Source organism: Elgaria multicarinata, chromosome 7 (assembly GCF_023053635.1).
Source record: "Elgaria multicarinata webbii isolate HBS135686 ecotype San Diego chromosome 7, rElgMul1.1.pri, whole genome shotgun sequence".
NCBI lineage: Eukaryota > Metazoa > Chordata > Lepidosauria > Squamata > Anguidae > Elgaria > Elgaria multicarinata.
The window spans coordinates 57472035-57485598 of record NC_086177.1 but is presented as its reverse complement, the minus strand read 5'-3'; the positions used below and the strand labels follow the sequence as shown (position 1 = coordinate 57485598).

At 41.4% G+C, this 13564-nt stretch overlaps 1 protein-coding gene across 2 annotated transcripts in view; it reads right to left on the bottom strand.

Annotated features, from left to right (window-relative positions):
- Positions 1 to 13564, bottom strand: part of CABLES1 (Cdk5 and Abl enzyme substrate 1) — a 77924-nt gene that overhangs the window by 37292 nt on the left and 27068 nt on the right. For both annotated transcript variants that reach the window (XM_063130638.1, XM_063130637.1), the window contains exon 2: positions 2735 to 2806. In XM_063130638.1, the coding sequence (XP_062986708.1) occupies positions 2735 to 2806 (72 nt within the window). The remainder of the gene's footprint in view (positions 1 to 2734; positions 2807 to 13564) is intronic.

Here is a 13564-nt window from a genome sequence, read left to right as displayed (position 1 = left end):
AGGCAGCTCTAGATAGTTCAGTATGGATTAAAACCTTTTTGTCAATTAATAAGCAAATACTTGTAAAGAGTGCTGCTGTTTCTATCCTTTTAGCACCAAGATCCTTTGTACTTTCAGATATTGACTCTGGGTCAGTAGATAGTCTGTATTTTGATGGTAGGACTGTTCATATGTTATGTTGAACATATATAGAATGAGATTGCGCTGGCTGGTTCCACTTCCCCATAGGCGTGCATCTAGAAACTCCATCTGATGAGCGTTTTATTGTACGCTCATTACTGAGCACTCACAAAGTTTGCTCAAGTCCCTCACATGACGTTGTCTGCCTCCTGTGCGCCTTCCGCCCCTTCTGGCATTCCTTGCGCGACAAAAAAAAACCTCATTAAGTCCGATTTTTTTTAAACTCGGAATCGCTCCTCTCTCCTGCTGTGTGCTGGAGAAGCAGCACCATTAGAACAGCGGACTCAATGGGCCTCGTGCTCGTTGTGTACTTCCTCTTTTGAAAAAAGGAAATAACTGAGGAATGAAAACACGAAGGTAGGGAGTGTATTACCCCCTGGTGTGATGGTGCTTTAAAGCACATAACAGGTAGGGATGGGGCATGGAGACATAATCCTGATCCCACCGCTGCTGCCACACCAGCACATTCTACAGTTACATGGAACATGTGCAAGAGTCCTACAGTGGTCTTAGGCTTTGGAAGGAGCTCTTACCTTACCTCCTTCTATTAACTTTTTTCTTGCCTTGAGGCTGTCTCAGGGCCTTGCTAAACCAGGGGTTAGTGCGGTACGGGGCCTGTCCTCGTCCCTGTGCGTCCAAATGATGCACCTGGCCTCAGCCAGGCCTCGAGCCGCCCTGGCACCGCGCTAACAGGAACCGCTTGTAGCATGGTTCTTCCCATGGTCCTGGCCTCAGGTCGGGCTGAGGCCGGGACCGTGGGTGTGTGGACCGTTCCGCCGCTTTTCCCGGCTACCGCACTTACGTGCAAGTAGCTGGGAAAAGCGACGGACGGTCTGCAGCGCTCCTGCCCCCTTCCCCCAATTCCCCCCCCCATGACCTCCTCTGGCCTCCGATCCCCCCCTCTCCCCCCCATGTCCCCAGACGCTCATCGGCACCACCGCCAGCAGGAAAGGGCAGGTGGGGACATGGGGGAGAGAGGGGGGATTGGAGGCCAGGGGAGGTCATGTGGGGGGAATCGAGGGAAGGGGATGGGGGGCTATTTTTTTTAAAAAATAATTACTTACCTGTCCAGGTAGTGTGCTCCTGCGCACGTGGACCCTTTAGGCTTTAAGAAAATGGCGGACGCGACGGGCCTTTCTTACGCCCCGTCGCGTCTTGTGTGTAGACGGGGCTGATAGGCTGCGCTACTTCTAGCACGGCCTGGCCCCTCCTCACTGCTGGATTCGGCGGTAGGTCTAGCAAGGCCCTCAGTGAAGTGGATGAAGCAAACTCTCTTTAGCTCTTGGCACTTGCTGCAGACGTTGTAGCTGCCTTAAAAGGAAACAGCCTGGAAACTGCTTTTGTGTGGAACTTCTTGATGGCGCTACAAGACCACGCATGGTGACTCAGTGAGCAAAATGGCACTTTACAAATGCTCAGAGATGATTTTTTACTTCACATGTTCTTGGTCTGAACCATGGTAATAACAGCTAGTTCTGACGTAAATTCTAGTAAACCCCACAAATTAAAGGGGGTGTAGCAGAGAGAAGCTATAGCTGTTCACCTGCAAATCCCTGTACAGCTGCTGCTGCTGCTGCTGCTGCTGCTGCTGCTGCTTCTTCTTCTTCTTCTTCTTCTTCTTCTTCTTCTTCTTCTTCTTCTTCTTTTTTTAAAGAAGTGACAGTTCAGGTAAAAATAATTTCTTTGGTCTTAGGCTCTTGGGCAAGGTAGTTTTCTTTCAATACCACATGTTTGCCTTCAGAGAAATGAGGGTTTGGGACTGGCCATGACCCCCATGGCAGCCATTGTGTGAATGGGCAAGACCCCCATGGCAGCCATTTTGCTAGACTGCCCACAATACACTCCCAAAATTTCAAATGTGCCTACTGACCCAAAGGGATTGGGGACCACTGCTGTACATCCTTCAGCACATGCTGCTAGTTGCACAATACTTCAGGTTTTGACTACTGTCTGATCCTCTTGGTAGTATCAAAGAAAAATATGCCTGCTAGACCAGACTGGGTTCTCAATGGTATCATAATTCTAGAGAAGGTGTAGGCTGCCACAGGAGACATAGCTAATCGCATGTGAGGCATAGCTCTCCTCCTCCTCCTCATTCTCCCAACTCTTTTTCTCACCATGCATATATATTAATGCACACTCACTCCCTCTCTCAACTGCATTTCCTAAGAATATCTCTGAGCATTCTTAGGAAAGGTAGCCCAGAAGAATTCATGAGAAATAAAGATGGCAGCAGTTGGAGGCCGTCACTTTGCTTCAAAGCAACCCCCAGCTACTGGTAAAAAAAGTGTCAATGTTTTTAAAATTGGGAGGGGTAAGGCGCCTTGGCCAGCGCCAAGAAAAACATCCAGAGTCACATTGGTGTCCTCAGGCACCACAATACCTACCCTGTTCTTGAAGACTTGATCCTGCAGAATGTAAATGAAACTATGATTGCTGTCTTCAATGGATACAAACTATCACTGAGTTCCTATTGCACAGGTGTGGCAAAGGCAGAACCACTCACACTGCATATGCATTGTAGAAAAACAATGCAGACACTAAATATTATTACCTCCGTAAGGGCGCATTTTCTTCAATGTCTTCCAAAGTCTCCAATGAAGACCTCTGGGAAATCAACCGACGTCTGTGGAGGAGGGAAAACACACAAAACAATTAAATACTAAAACTTTAATCAAACATCCCTGTTGAAAACTGAAAAGTATTCAGTATTTTTTCATATCTGAATTCAACTGAACTGCTTAATTTAAACAGAACAAAACAGAGGGTTTCATCCAACGTCGTGCTAGCAGAAGGGAGTTTGTGGAAATGGATTTCCTTCCTTCAGCCAGCAGCCTCCATAATCTCTAAAAAATGCTACACAGAGGTTTGAGGAGCCCTCCAGAATGGAATGAACTGTGTTATGGGTGGGGCAGAGGGGGATCCCCAAAGACTTCCTGGAGCAGGAGTTTCGCCCACTAGTGAATTGACACTGTTGCATACAATTCAGATTAAAGTTTGCCCCACATTGCTTTCGATCATACCAGTTATATAACAAAATCAGTATCTATATGTCTTTAAATGATCTTGAATTCCTATTGCACAGGTGTGCCAAAGGCAGAACCACTATTTCAGGAAGAGGAGGAGAGAGGAACAGAAACCGTACAAATGACAGCAGCCTTATTTATTTATTGCATTTATATTCCACCTTTTTTTCCTCCAAGGAACCCAAGGTGGCGTACATAATCCTACTCCTCTCCATTTGATCCTCACAACAACAACCTTGTTGGGCTGAGAGTCTGTGAATGGCCCAAAGTCACCTAGTGGGCTTCCATGGCTGAGTGGGGACTAGAACCTGGATCTCCCTACTCCCATTTCAACACTTTAGCCACTGCACCACACTGACTCTCATCACACTGGCTACCGCACCCCAGTTTGATCTATGTTCTTCAGTTTGATCTATCTTAATAAAAAGTAAATACTTGCTGTTCAGGTTGCAATTTTGTAGCCCTTCCAGTCACAGCATCAATTTATGCACAGTAGTTCTAAGATGACTACCACACTCCATTTCTAAAAGTACTTAAATGCAATCACCCAGTGGTATAGTCATACAGAATCCTAATTACTGTTCTGAAAGAGGAGAGGAAATGGAGTAGACAGAGTAGACAAGAAGAGAAGAAAGGGAAAGGTTGTGTTGTGGGTTCAAAGATATGAATAAGTATTGTTTTGACTGGGAACTTAGCCTACTGCTTCCAATTCTTCAATCCATTTCAATTTATCTTTTTCATGTATTGTAAAATTTAAAGAAAGAAGTTTACTACAAGGTAAAATCTATATGTAAAGTAAATATCATACAACGAGCCTACAACAAAACAAGAACTTGTCTGGGACAACACATGGAAACAAACAAACTTCAAGTCTGTAAAATGTAAAACAATAAAGGCACAGACAATAAATACAACATTGACTCAGAAATTGCTCTTCAAGACGCCATTGGCTGCATTTACATATCACATTCTCTGATATTTCAGGAACTAGCTCTGTACTTACATGGCTCCTCCTCTTCCCTGTATTTGAAAGCTCAACTAAAGAGAACACTATTACAGGTTGATCCTGGTTTGCATCCTGCTTTGGAGGCCTTACTCCAACCAGTTCCCCTGTTTTCATGTAACAGAAAATTGTAATTTGATTAAACTTGGGTGTTTTTCTCGGTGGTCAGTATCGTAATTAAGTCTGGCCAGGCTTGTTCACCCCAAGCTCAAAAATGAATGACCAATATTCTGGGTGAGTTAACAAGAAAACCGCAGAGTTATTGAAAACATTAAGCCAAATGTTACATTACTCTGTAAGCATGTTTGCAGCATTGGTGCAAGAGCTATAACTAAATATTTCTTTTACTTTTTATTGTTTTTGCTTTTACAATCAAAATTATATTGAAAATACAAACATCGGGCTAATTATCCAATGAAAGACACTATTTAAATGCTTTAAAAGTGTTTAAATAGCGTTTGTTTTCACTGGATAATTAGCCCAATGTTTGTATTTTCAATATAATTTTGATTGTATTCTTTCTAAAATATTGGGCAAAATGTTTTGTGAAAAATGTTAATAAATACAAACATTCTATTTTGTGAATGCAACACATTTCCAAGTTCTAATCAAGCAAAAATTAAATTTTAGTGTAAGCAGTAACTTTAACACAGTACTTGTGGAGTGGCAGTTTAAATGCTTGCTCAAATTATAAACCACTGAAAGTGTCCTTCAAAGGGTCTCTTGTATAACTAAAATATATGAAGGCCAAGATAAATTACTCCTTGATAATGCTGAGGATTCAGGAAGTTGCCAATGCTAATATAATTCCGTTCAACAGAGAGCCTGTTACATATGCAAGCTTTTTTAATAATGTCCTGGGGGCCATGAGCATGAGCTCTGTTGAATTACATGTTCTTTGGTTTGCTCTTTTTAAGCAGCTACAGTAAATTTGACATCTACTGACAAATATTTATTTTAAGATACATTATATAATTTAAATACAAAGCCATCTAATGCCTATCTCCAACCTTGCAGCTTTCTATAATTCTTAACACATTTTCTCTTCTAAGCTCATGCTGCCTCAAATAACATATAATTTAAGAATTGCTGCACCAACAAATTTGTATTTCAGCAAGAGATATCACAGTATCAGCTGAACCATAAGCTGAAAATGCTGTTATGCCAGCAGGCAGATTTTCTGGCATTTTTAAAAAATTTGAATGCTAATATTTATTCCTGTTATTTTCTTGATTTGCACAATATAAAAGCGAACCCCAGTATTAGACACAACGTGTTATTTTAACAGAAATGCAAGTGAGATAGCTACTGAAATGTGGGAATGTATATGAAAAGATGGTCTAGGATAGGTAAATCTTTGCAAAATGTTCAGGGTTTTCCCCAATTTAGCCCAGATCCTAGGGGATATGTCCCTGCTTCTCAAGAGTACCATTATCATTCAGCTGTGTATCATGACAGTAACTGTGCTGATTATTATTTGCCCCTGAATGCTCTCAGTCATTTTCTTCTACATTCATAAATAATGTTTTACTAATAGATGACATTCCTTGGTGGATCTCTTACATGCCTATCCAGAATATGAGCATAAGGTTCTCTGAATTGTCCATAAATGGCCAGATGTCGCAGCACATCTGAGTAGTTTTGTATCAAATAGCAGCCACTAGCTTGCTAGGCAGCCATTTGGTTTAGCATCATCATCATCATCATCATCATAGTTACCCGCCTCTCCCTCTGGATCGAGGCGGGGTACAACACAAATAAAAACATCATAAAATACATAAAACTAATTCAAATTTTTAAAACCAGTGCATCATTAAAAGCAGCACGCCATTAAAAAAGGCGTCTTAAAATTCAATTGGGTAGGCCTTGTTGGGTTATTGTGCCAGAACTTTTCTCCCTCTGGAACTCTGTTTGTGCTCAGAAAACAAACACACATCACGCAGGTCTTACACAGCAGAGCTGGTTTATTTCCTTCAGGCTTCTGTGCAGTCCAATTCAGATCAGTTCAGATCAGCACACTGAGGCATACACAGAGAGCAGTGATCATAGAGCAGTGATCAGTGATCAGTGATCAGTTCCATTTTACACAAGTGAGAAACTATATACAGATCTACACAATTCTTATCTACATTACATACAGCTGTGATGAGGCTAACTTAGAATCTTGGCAAGGTTCCCAGAACAGCCTCTATCTCAAGGTAATTGCCCACAGATAGACTTTCTCTGTTTAACCCTGAGATAGCCATACACACACAATTTTAATGACTAAGCAAGTATTTCTTTCATATACTTAACAGTCCTCCTCTTGCGCATGTTGTTTAAATTGTGTTACAATCTGAGACCCAGCTTTAAAAGCATCTCTTTTGTGTTTTACCATTGAACGTTCCACCTGTCCTTCCTCATTTTGTTTTACTTTGAATACCCATTTACTGTTAATGGCTTTACGACCTTCAGGTAAAGGTACTAGCTCCCACGTTTCATTTTTTCCCATTGCTCTGATTTCCTCTGACATTGCTTCATGCCAGCCCTGAGCTTCTGTAGGTTCCATCTCCTGAATTTCCTCAAATGAAGTAGGTTCATAGGCTATTAGTAAAGCTCTATGAGAAACCTGTTTGCTTTGGTATTCATCTGAATAACGAATTGGAGCTTTGCGTTCCCTTTCTGGTCGCTTTGGCATAGTTACAGGCATAGTTTCCTCCTTTACAGTTTCTTCCCCCTCCCTCTCTTGCTGAGATTGTTCAGGAATTTCTTCTGTTTCTACAGCTTTCTGTTCTACAGGCAAACTTACATACTGTTTTGTTTCCTGCATTTGTTCATGAAAAACTACATCTCTGCTCACAATTACACTTTTGTGATATGGAGACCACAAACGATAGCCTTTTGTTTGTGTATCATATCCCAACGGTTTACATTCCAAACCTCTTTGAGCTAGCTTTCCTGGTCTGTTTTCTTTCTGAACATGAGCAAAACATTTACTTCCAAAAACCCTTATATGTGACACTCTAGGTTTTCTTTTGTAAAACATTTCATATGGGGTTTTTTCATGTACAGAGTGGTAAAGCCTGTTTAACAAATAATTTGAGGTGGACAAAGCTTCTGCCCAGAACAGATTAGACAATCCTGACTCTTTCAATAGAGCTCTTAACATGTTCTGCAAGGTTCTGTTTTTCCTTTCTGCAACTCCATTTTGAAATGGTGAATATGGAGCAGTAAGGTCATGTTGTATACCCTCATCACTGAGGAATTTTTTAAATTGGTTGCTGAGAAATTCACCTCCCCGGTCCGTTCTTAGATTAGCTATAGGTTCTTTAAATCTATTTTTACTCCACTTAACAAAGGCTTTAAACTTTCCAAAAGTTTCACTCTTCTGTTTTAACACATACACAAATCCAAATCTACTGTAATCATCAACAATAGACAAGAAAAATCTGTTTCCTCCTTGACTTGTCTCAAAAGGACCTGCAAGATCTGCATGTATTAATTCAAAAATTCTTTTTGTTGTTCTCTCACTATGTTTTGGAATGTTTGACTTATGACACTTGGTTTCACTGCATACATTACATTCTAGATAGTTAGAACATGGTTTGATTTTCACCCCTTCACACAATTCTGGAATCTTAGAAATTGTTTTATAGTTAGCATGACCAAACCTTTTATGAGTTAAATGGATACACTCTTGGTGTGGTTTGCAATTGGCTATTGTTTTTGTTGTGACTTTGCTGGCTACAACTTCATTTTCTGTACAAGTATTAATCACATACAAAGAATCTTTCATTATTCCCTGCACACACACCTTGTTTCCCTGTTTTATAGTACAATTTTCTTCAGTAAAACAAACCTCATACCCCATTTCTGTTAACTGAAACACACTTAGAAGGTTTGTTTCCAATTCTGGTACATATAAAACACTTTGTAGTTCAACTCCCAGACAATCAAAATATACATTACCCACACCACAAATCTGGATTTTTGTTCCATTTGCAAGGGTAACACACTTTTGCTCTGAAGTAGAAGTTTCCAAGGTTACAAATGAAAGTTTGTCTTTTGCCATACTTATTGAAGCCCCAGAGTCCAAAAACCAAGGATTCATTGTCTCTTTGACTCTTGCTAGAAGACACTTCTTTGTTGATTCAGCTTCATTCATTTTGTTTTCTTCTCTCCACTTTGCTGTCAACAGCTTTTTCTTCTTGTTGTTGCAATCCCGCCTTAAGTGTTCTGTGGAACCACAATTAAAGCATTTCCTTGCCTTTAATGCAGCCACCACGTCAGAAGATTTATGGCTTTGTTGAAATTCAGCCACAGGATGTTTAAGGCTCTGTTGTTTTGAAGCTTGTCTTCTTTCATAGGTTTCCAGTAGTTTTCCAGCTACATACTCGAGGGTTAAATTTTTCTCATCTTGACTTTCCATCATGGTGACAACCGCGTCGTATGATGAATCAAGACTTGACAAAATCACATAGACTTGGTGTATAGTTGTAAACTCCATCCCTCGTGCCCTGAGTTGATTGAAGATTTCTCTCATGCTTTTCAAATGGTTTGACATAGACTCCCCTGGTTTCAGCTTCATTCCATACAGTTTCCGGGTTAGAATTATTTTACTGCCCGCTGTTTCTCTTTGATATACAGCTTGTAGCGCATTCCAGCACTCTTTTGATGTATTCAAAAACTGAATGAAGGAAATTTGAGAGTCTTCCACAGCTAATGCAATAACTGCCATTGCTTTTGCATCGTCCTTAAACCATTTAGCATTCTGTGGATCTGCTCTATCTGGTGGATCCTCTGTGACTACATACCACAGTTCAGCCTGAATCAGATACATTTGCATTTTGTAAGACCATAATGCATAGTTAGAGTCATTCAGCTTTTCCAACAATTGATGCAAACCAGACATATTAGCTCCTGCCATTTCCTCTGCTTTAGGAATTGGTATCTCACCGTCCTTCTGCTCAGAGTCCTCCTCAGAGTCAGCCGACTGAGATTTTTCCTCACTTTGCAGCACTGGCTTTAGCTTGATGTCTTCCTTCATCAACAGTTTTCTGTTTTAGCAGACTCCTGGTTCTGGTTCTGATACTGCACCGTTCCCACCAAGTTCTGGTTCTTCTGCCTGGGTTAGGCTGGCGTAGACTTGCCTGGACTGGACTGGGCTGGGCCCATAACCTTTGTTGGGTTATTGTGCCAGAACTTTTCTCCCTCTGGAACTCTGTTTGTGCTCAGAAAACAAACACACATCACGCAGGTCTTACACAGCAGAGCTGGTTTATTTCCTTCAGGCTTCTGTGCAGTCCAATTCAGATCAGTTCAGATCAGCACACTGAGGCATACACAGAGAGCAGTGATCATAGAGCAGTGATCAGTGATCAGTTCCATTTTACACAAGTGAGAAACTATATACAGATCTACACAATTCTTATCTACATTACATACAGCTGTGATGAGGCTAACTTAGAATCTTGGCAAGGTTCCCAGAACAGCCTCTATCTCAAGGTAATTGCCCACAGATAGACTTTCTCTGTTTAACCCTGAGACAGCCATACACACCCAATTTTAATGACTAAGCAAGTATTTCTTTCATATACTTAACAGGCCTGCCGGAAGAGATCAGTCTTTACGGCTTTCTTAAATTCTGGAATAGGGTGCACAAGAGCTGCTTGCCAATTAGTGTTGGAGGTATAATCATGCAAATATGTGTGAGAAAAAGTGTTTGGTGCCATGAACACTAACGTCACAAAGGCACCAAAGTCTACACAGGTAGACAGCCTTCCTGGCTTTTCTCTTCTGTACTTTCCATTAAAGAAGAAACATTGATTGGGGGGGGGGGATTTTTCACAGGAGCAGTAAATAAAAACTATTAGCCTCCCCTCTCTCTTGGTTCATGTCTTGCCCAATGAAGCAGTTAGGAGGAGGAACAACTAGACAGAAAGATTTAAACATGGATCACTATATAAAGAAATTATCATGGGGCGATCTTCACATATCAAGTGTTCAGATGAAAAACACGCATGAGGGGCTTGCAGGGTCACACCAACTAGTGACGGCCGCATCTCCCCACATTTGGTGACAGTATGAAAGGAGCCTGCACGCATAGGGTTCCTCCACGTGATGAAAAATCCTGATTGGTCCAGGGTTCTCCTTCACATGAAGAAGCCCACATGGATACGAACATTACACTGCTGCTAAACACACAGCTCGTGCAGGCAGTGTTCAGGGTTATCTAGTGGAATCCACAATGGTCTCACCCATGCTTTAAGTGTATGAGGCGGTTCTTGTGAACCCCATCCCAAAGTTATATTGTACCGAAATGTAGGTGTTTCAGATAGCACACACCTAGTATTTGCAACAATGAATCTTTTGAGCACAATATTATTTGTTCACTAGTGTGGTCTAGTGGCGACGGAAGGAGTACACTGTAGGCTCCAAGCGAACCTCTCTGGGGAGCTCATTCCACAGCCGGGGTGCCACAGCAGAGAAAGCCCTCCTCCTAGTAGCCACCTGCCTCACTTCCTTTGGCAGGGGCTCGCGGAGAAGGATGATCTTAAGGACCGGGCAGGCACATACGGGAGAAGGCGTTCCTTCAGATAACCTGGCCCCAAGCTGTTTAGGGCTTTGAATGTTAGTACCAGCACTTTGAATCGGACCCGGACCTGGACTGGCAGCCAGTGAAGTTGTGGAAGGACTGGCGTGATATGGTCTTGCCGGCCAGTCCCTGTTAATAGGCAGGCTGCCCTGTTTTGTACCTACTGAAGTTTCCGGTTGTTGTTGTGAGGATAAAATGGAAAGGAGGAGGATTATGCATGCCGCCTCGGATTCCTTGGAGGAAAAAAGGCAGGATATAAATGCAATAATTAATAAAATAAAATAAATAATAGTGCACTGTCACCATAATGACTGGGTTCACATGACACAATAAGCCACGATGGCTTGTGAACACCGCTTGTTTCAGCATGGCTTATTGTGATGTTTGAACCCGGCACAGACAACACAATGCAGTTTATTAATCACGCACAAGCCACCCTGTGAAGCCATGGCTTGTTGTTGGGATGTTTAGGGTGGTTTAGTCTCAGGATAGCTTGTCATGGCATGAGAATCTGGCACAATGGCTTGTCCCAAACACCTACAGAGCCGCCTGGCAAGTTCCAGCTGCTCCTCACAAGCTTGCTAGTGTCGGCTCTAGACTCCCTTCTCTCTCGTCAGTGATGTCCGTTCCTCAGCCAATATAGAAATGACACTTGGGAATCCCGTTCCCCCCCACCCACCCCCGGTGCTTCGGAAGTAAGCAAATGTGTTAATAATTTCTTTAAATTATCATTATTTTTCCTGAGCCTTCGCAAGTGCACAGATTCGCCTGTCCACCACATACAGTCTGCAGTAGTACAGTTATCTTTTCAATTTCCTAATAAATTACCTACTTTACTGTGGCACTTCCATTGACAGTGAACTCCGAAAGTTGTCAAGGGAAGTGCTGTAGTGCAGTAGTTAATTCACAAGGAAATTGTCCACATACAACTACAGACGGTATATAGTGGACAGGTGAATGTGTGCAACCCTTGCACTTGTGAATTACAGATATTTTTTTAAAAAAAGGAACAAATCTATTTGTATACGTTTGAAACATTGAAAAATTAGAAAAAGGTTGTGCATGCAAAAATTGCACTGAAAGGGGGTAGCACTTGGAGATAAGGATACAAGAAGGGGTGTGCTGCAAAGGATGGTGGTATATGTGCAGGGAGTTGGGGGGAGAATTAAGGGGGAAACAAGCCATGGAATCCACAAAGCACCCAATCATCTGTCAGGAGTAACACGGGCTAGTGAGCGAACTATAAATGTACCATGGCTTATTTTCAGGGTGCTTTATCATGACATGCAAGCCGCCCCAATTCACATTTCAATTTACCATGTTTGTTAAGTTAAGGTGCTAAAGTATGAAGACACACATACATGATCAAAGGTATTTTGTTGAAAGTAAAATACTTACTATATCCATTTTAACTTTGTCCCAGCTTAAAAACAGGAAGCAACCATCTTTACAGGAATAACTGAACTGCAGAAACCCTTTTTCCTAAGGTGTGGCAGACCTGCACTGCAATAAAATATGAATTCTAATAATATGGGACTGCTTTTCTAATGAAGTCAACTGTCCTTTACACATACCACCTGCATTAGGCCCTCCAGAGCAGACAGTCAATTCAAAACAGGTTATTTCTCATTATTCAGAAGAGTCTCTGGAATAAATAAGGTGATGGACATGCCAGGGAGTAAAGAACTGCAGTGCACTAAACACAGTGTGACATTGCTGTCATTCCGGTTACTGACAATATCAAAGGATTCCATGGTGTCAAATAAAAATAAGCAACTGCACACACCCAGAATGTTATGGTGAAATTATGACATCTTGTACATCCATTACATTTTCCACAATGAATCATTGCTTGCCAGCTAAAACATGTATCTCAATCCTTTGCAAGTGCTAATTCACCTGTGAAAAAAACACCAACTACCTCTGTTAACACTTGAAATACTTAGATCCTCTACATTAAAGGGGAATGGGAGTGCCCCTTTAGTTAAGGTGACTGGCAAAATAAAAGAGCTTCCACTATTATATACCTCAAAAGTATATTGCTTATAAAAATGATTCCCATTGAGCTAACAAACTTAGCTTTTGTGATCTACCTAATGAGGTCTACAATCGTGCAAAATTTCAAACCAATCCCATAGAAATTGCCACAGATACAGCAAGTTAAAAAGTGCTGAAAATTGACATGTGTACTTTTTACTCCAAGCTTTGGCTTGGCATATCATAGATTTCTTTCAAATTCTTGGAGAAACTACTGGCCTACTTTTTCAGGCTTGTTGAAGAGGTGTGCCTTTCATTGGTTTGGTGAAATTCTGAGCAGCAATTCAAAAGATAACAAGGTTTTTCTGACCCATGAAAGGGGTCAGATGCTTCATAAAGCAACAAAGGACCAGGACAACATGAGGCATCTTTGTGGGTACCCTGGTCCTCTACATCTGAATTTGGGCTTGAAAGACCTAGGAAAAGTGTGGGTGCATGGAGGGTAAGTTGTAAGCAAGCATGATCTGTAACATTGCACAACATTATTACTGATCATGGGACACATTTGTTAAGGTATAAGCCAAAGATTCCAATTTCCTGGCTTTGTGGAGCTTGAGCCAACATGAGATAAACTTGACTCTTCTCTTAAATCAGCAGTTGGTTTTTTTAAAACAATAAATAAATCACTGAATATATACCTAACTTGAATCAGTTATGCAGCATTAATTCACATACAATAGTTTCCTTGGACCTATATTTTTCTTTATTTTGTTCTAACACTAGCCTTATGTTTAGAGTTTTTAA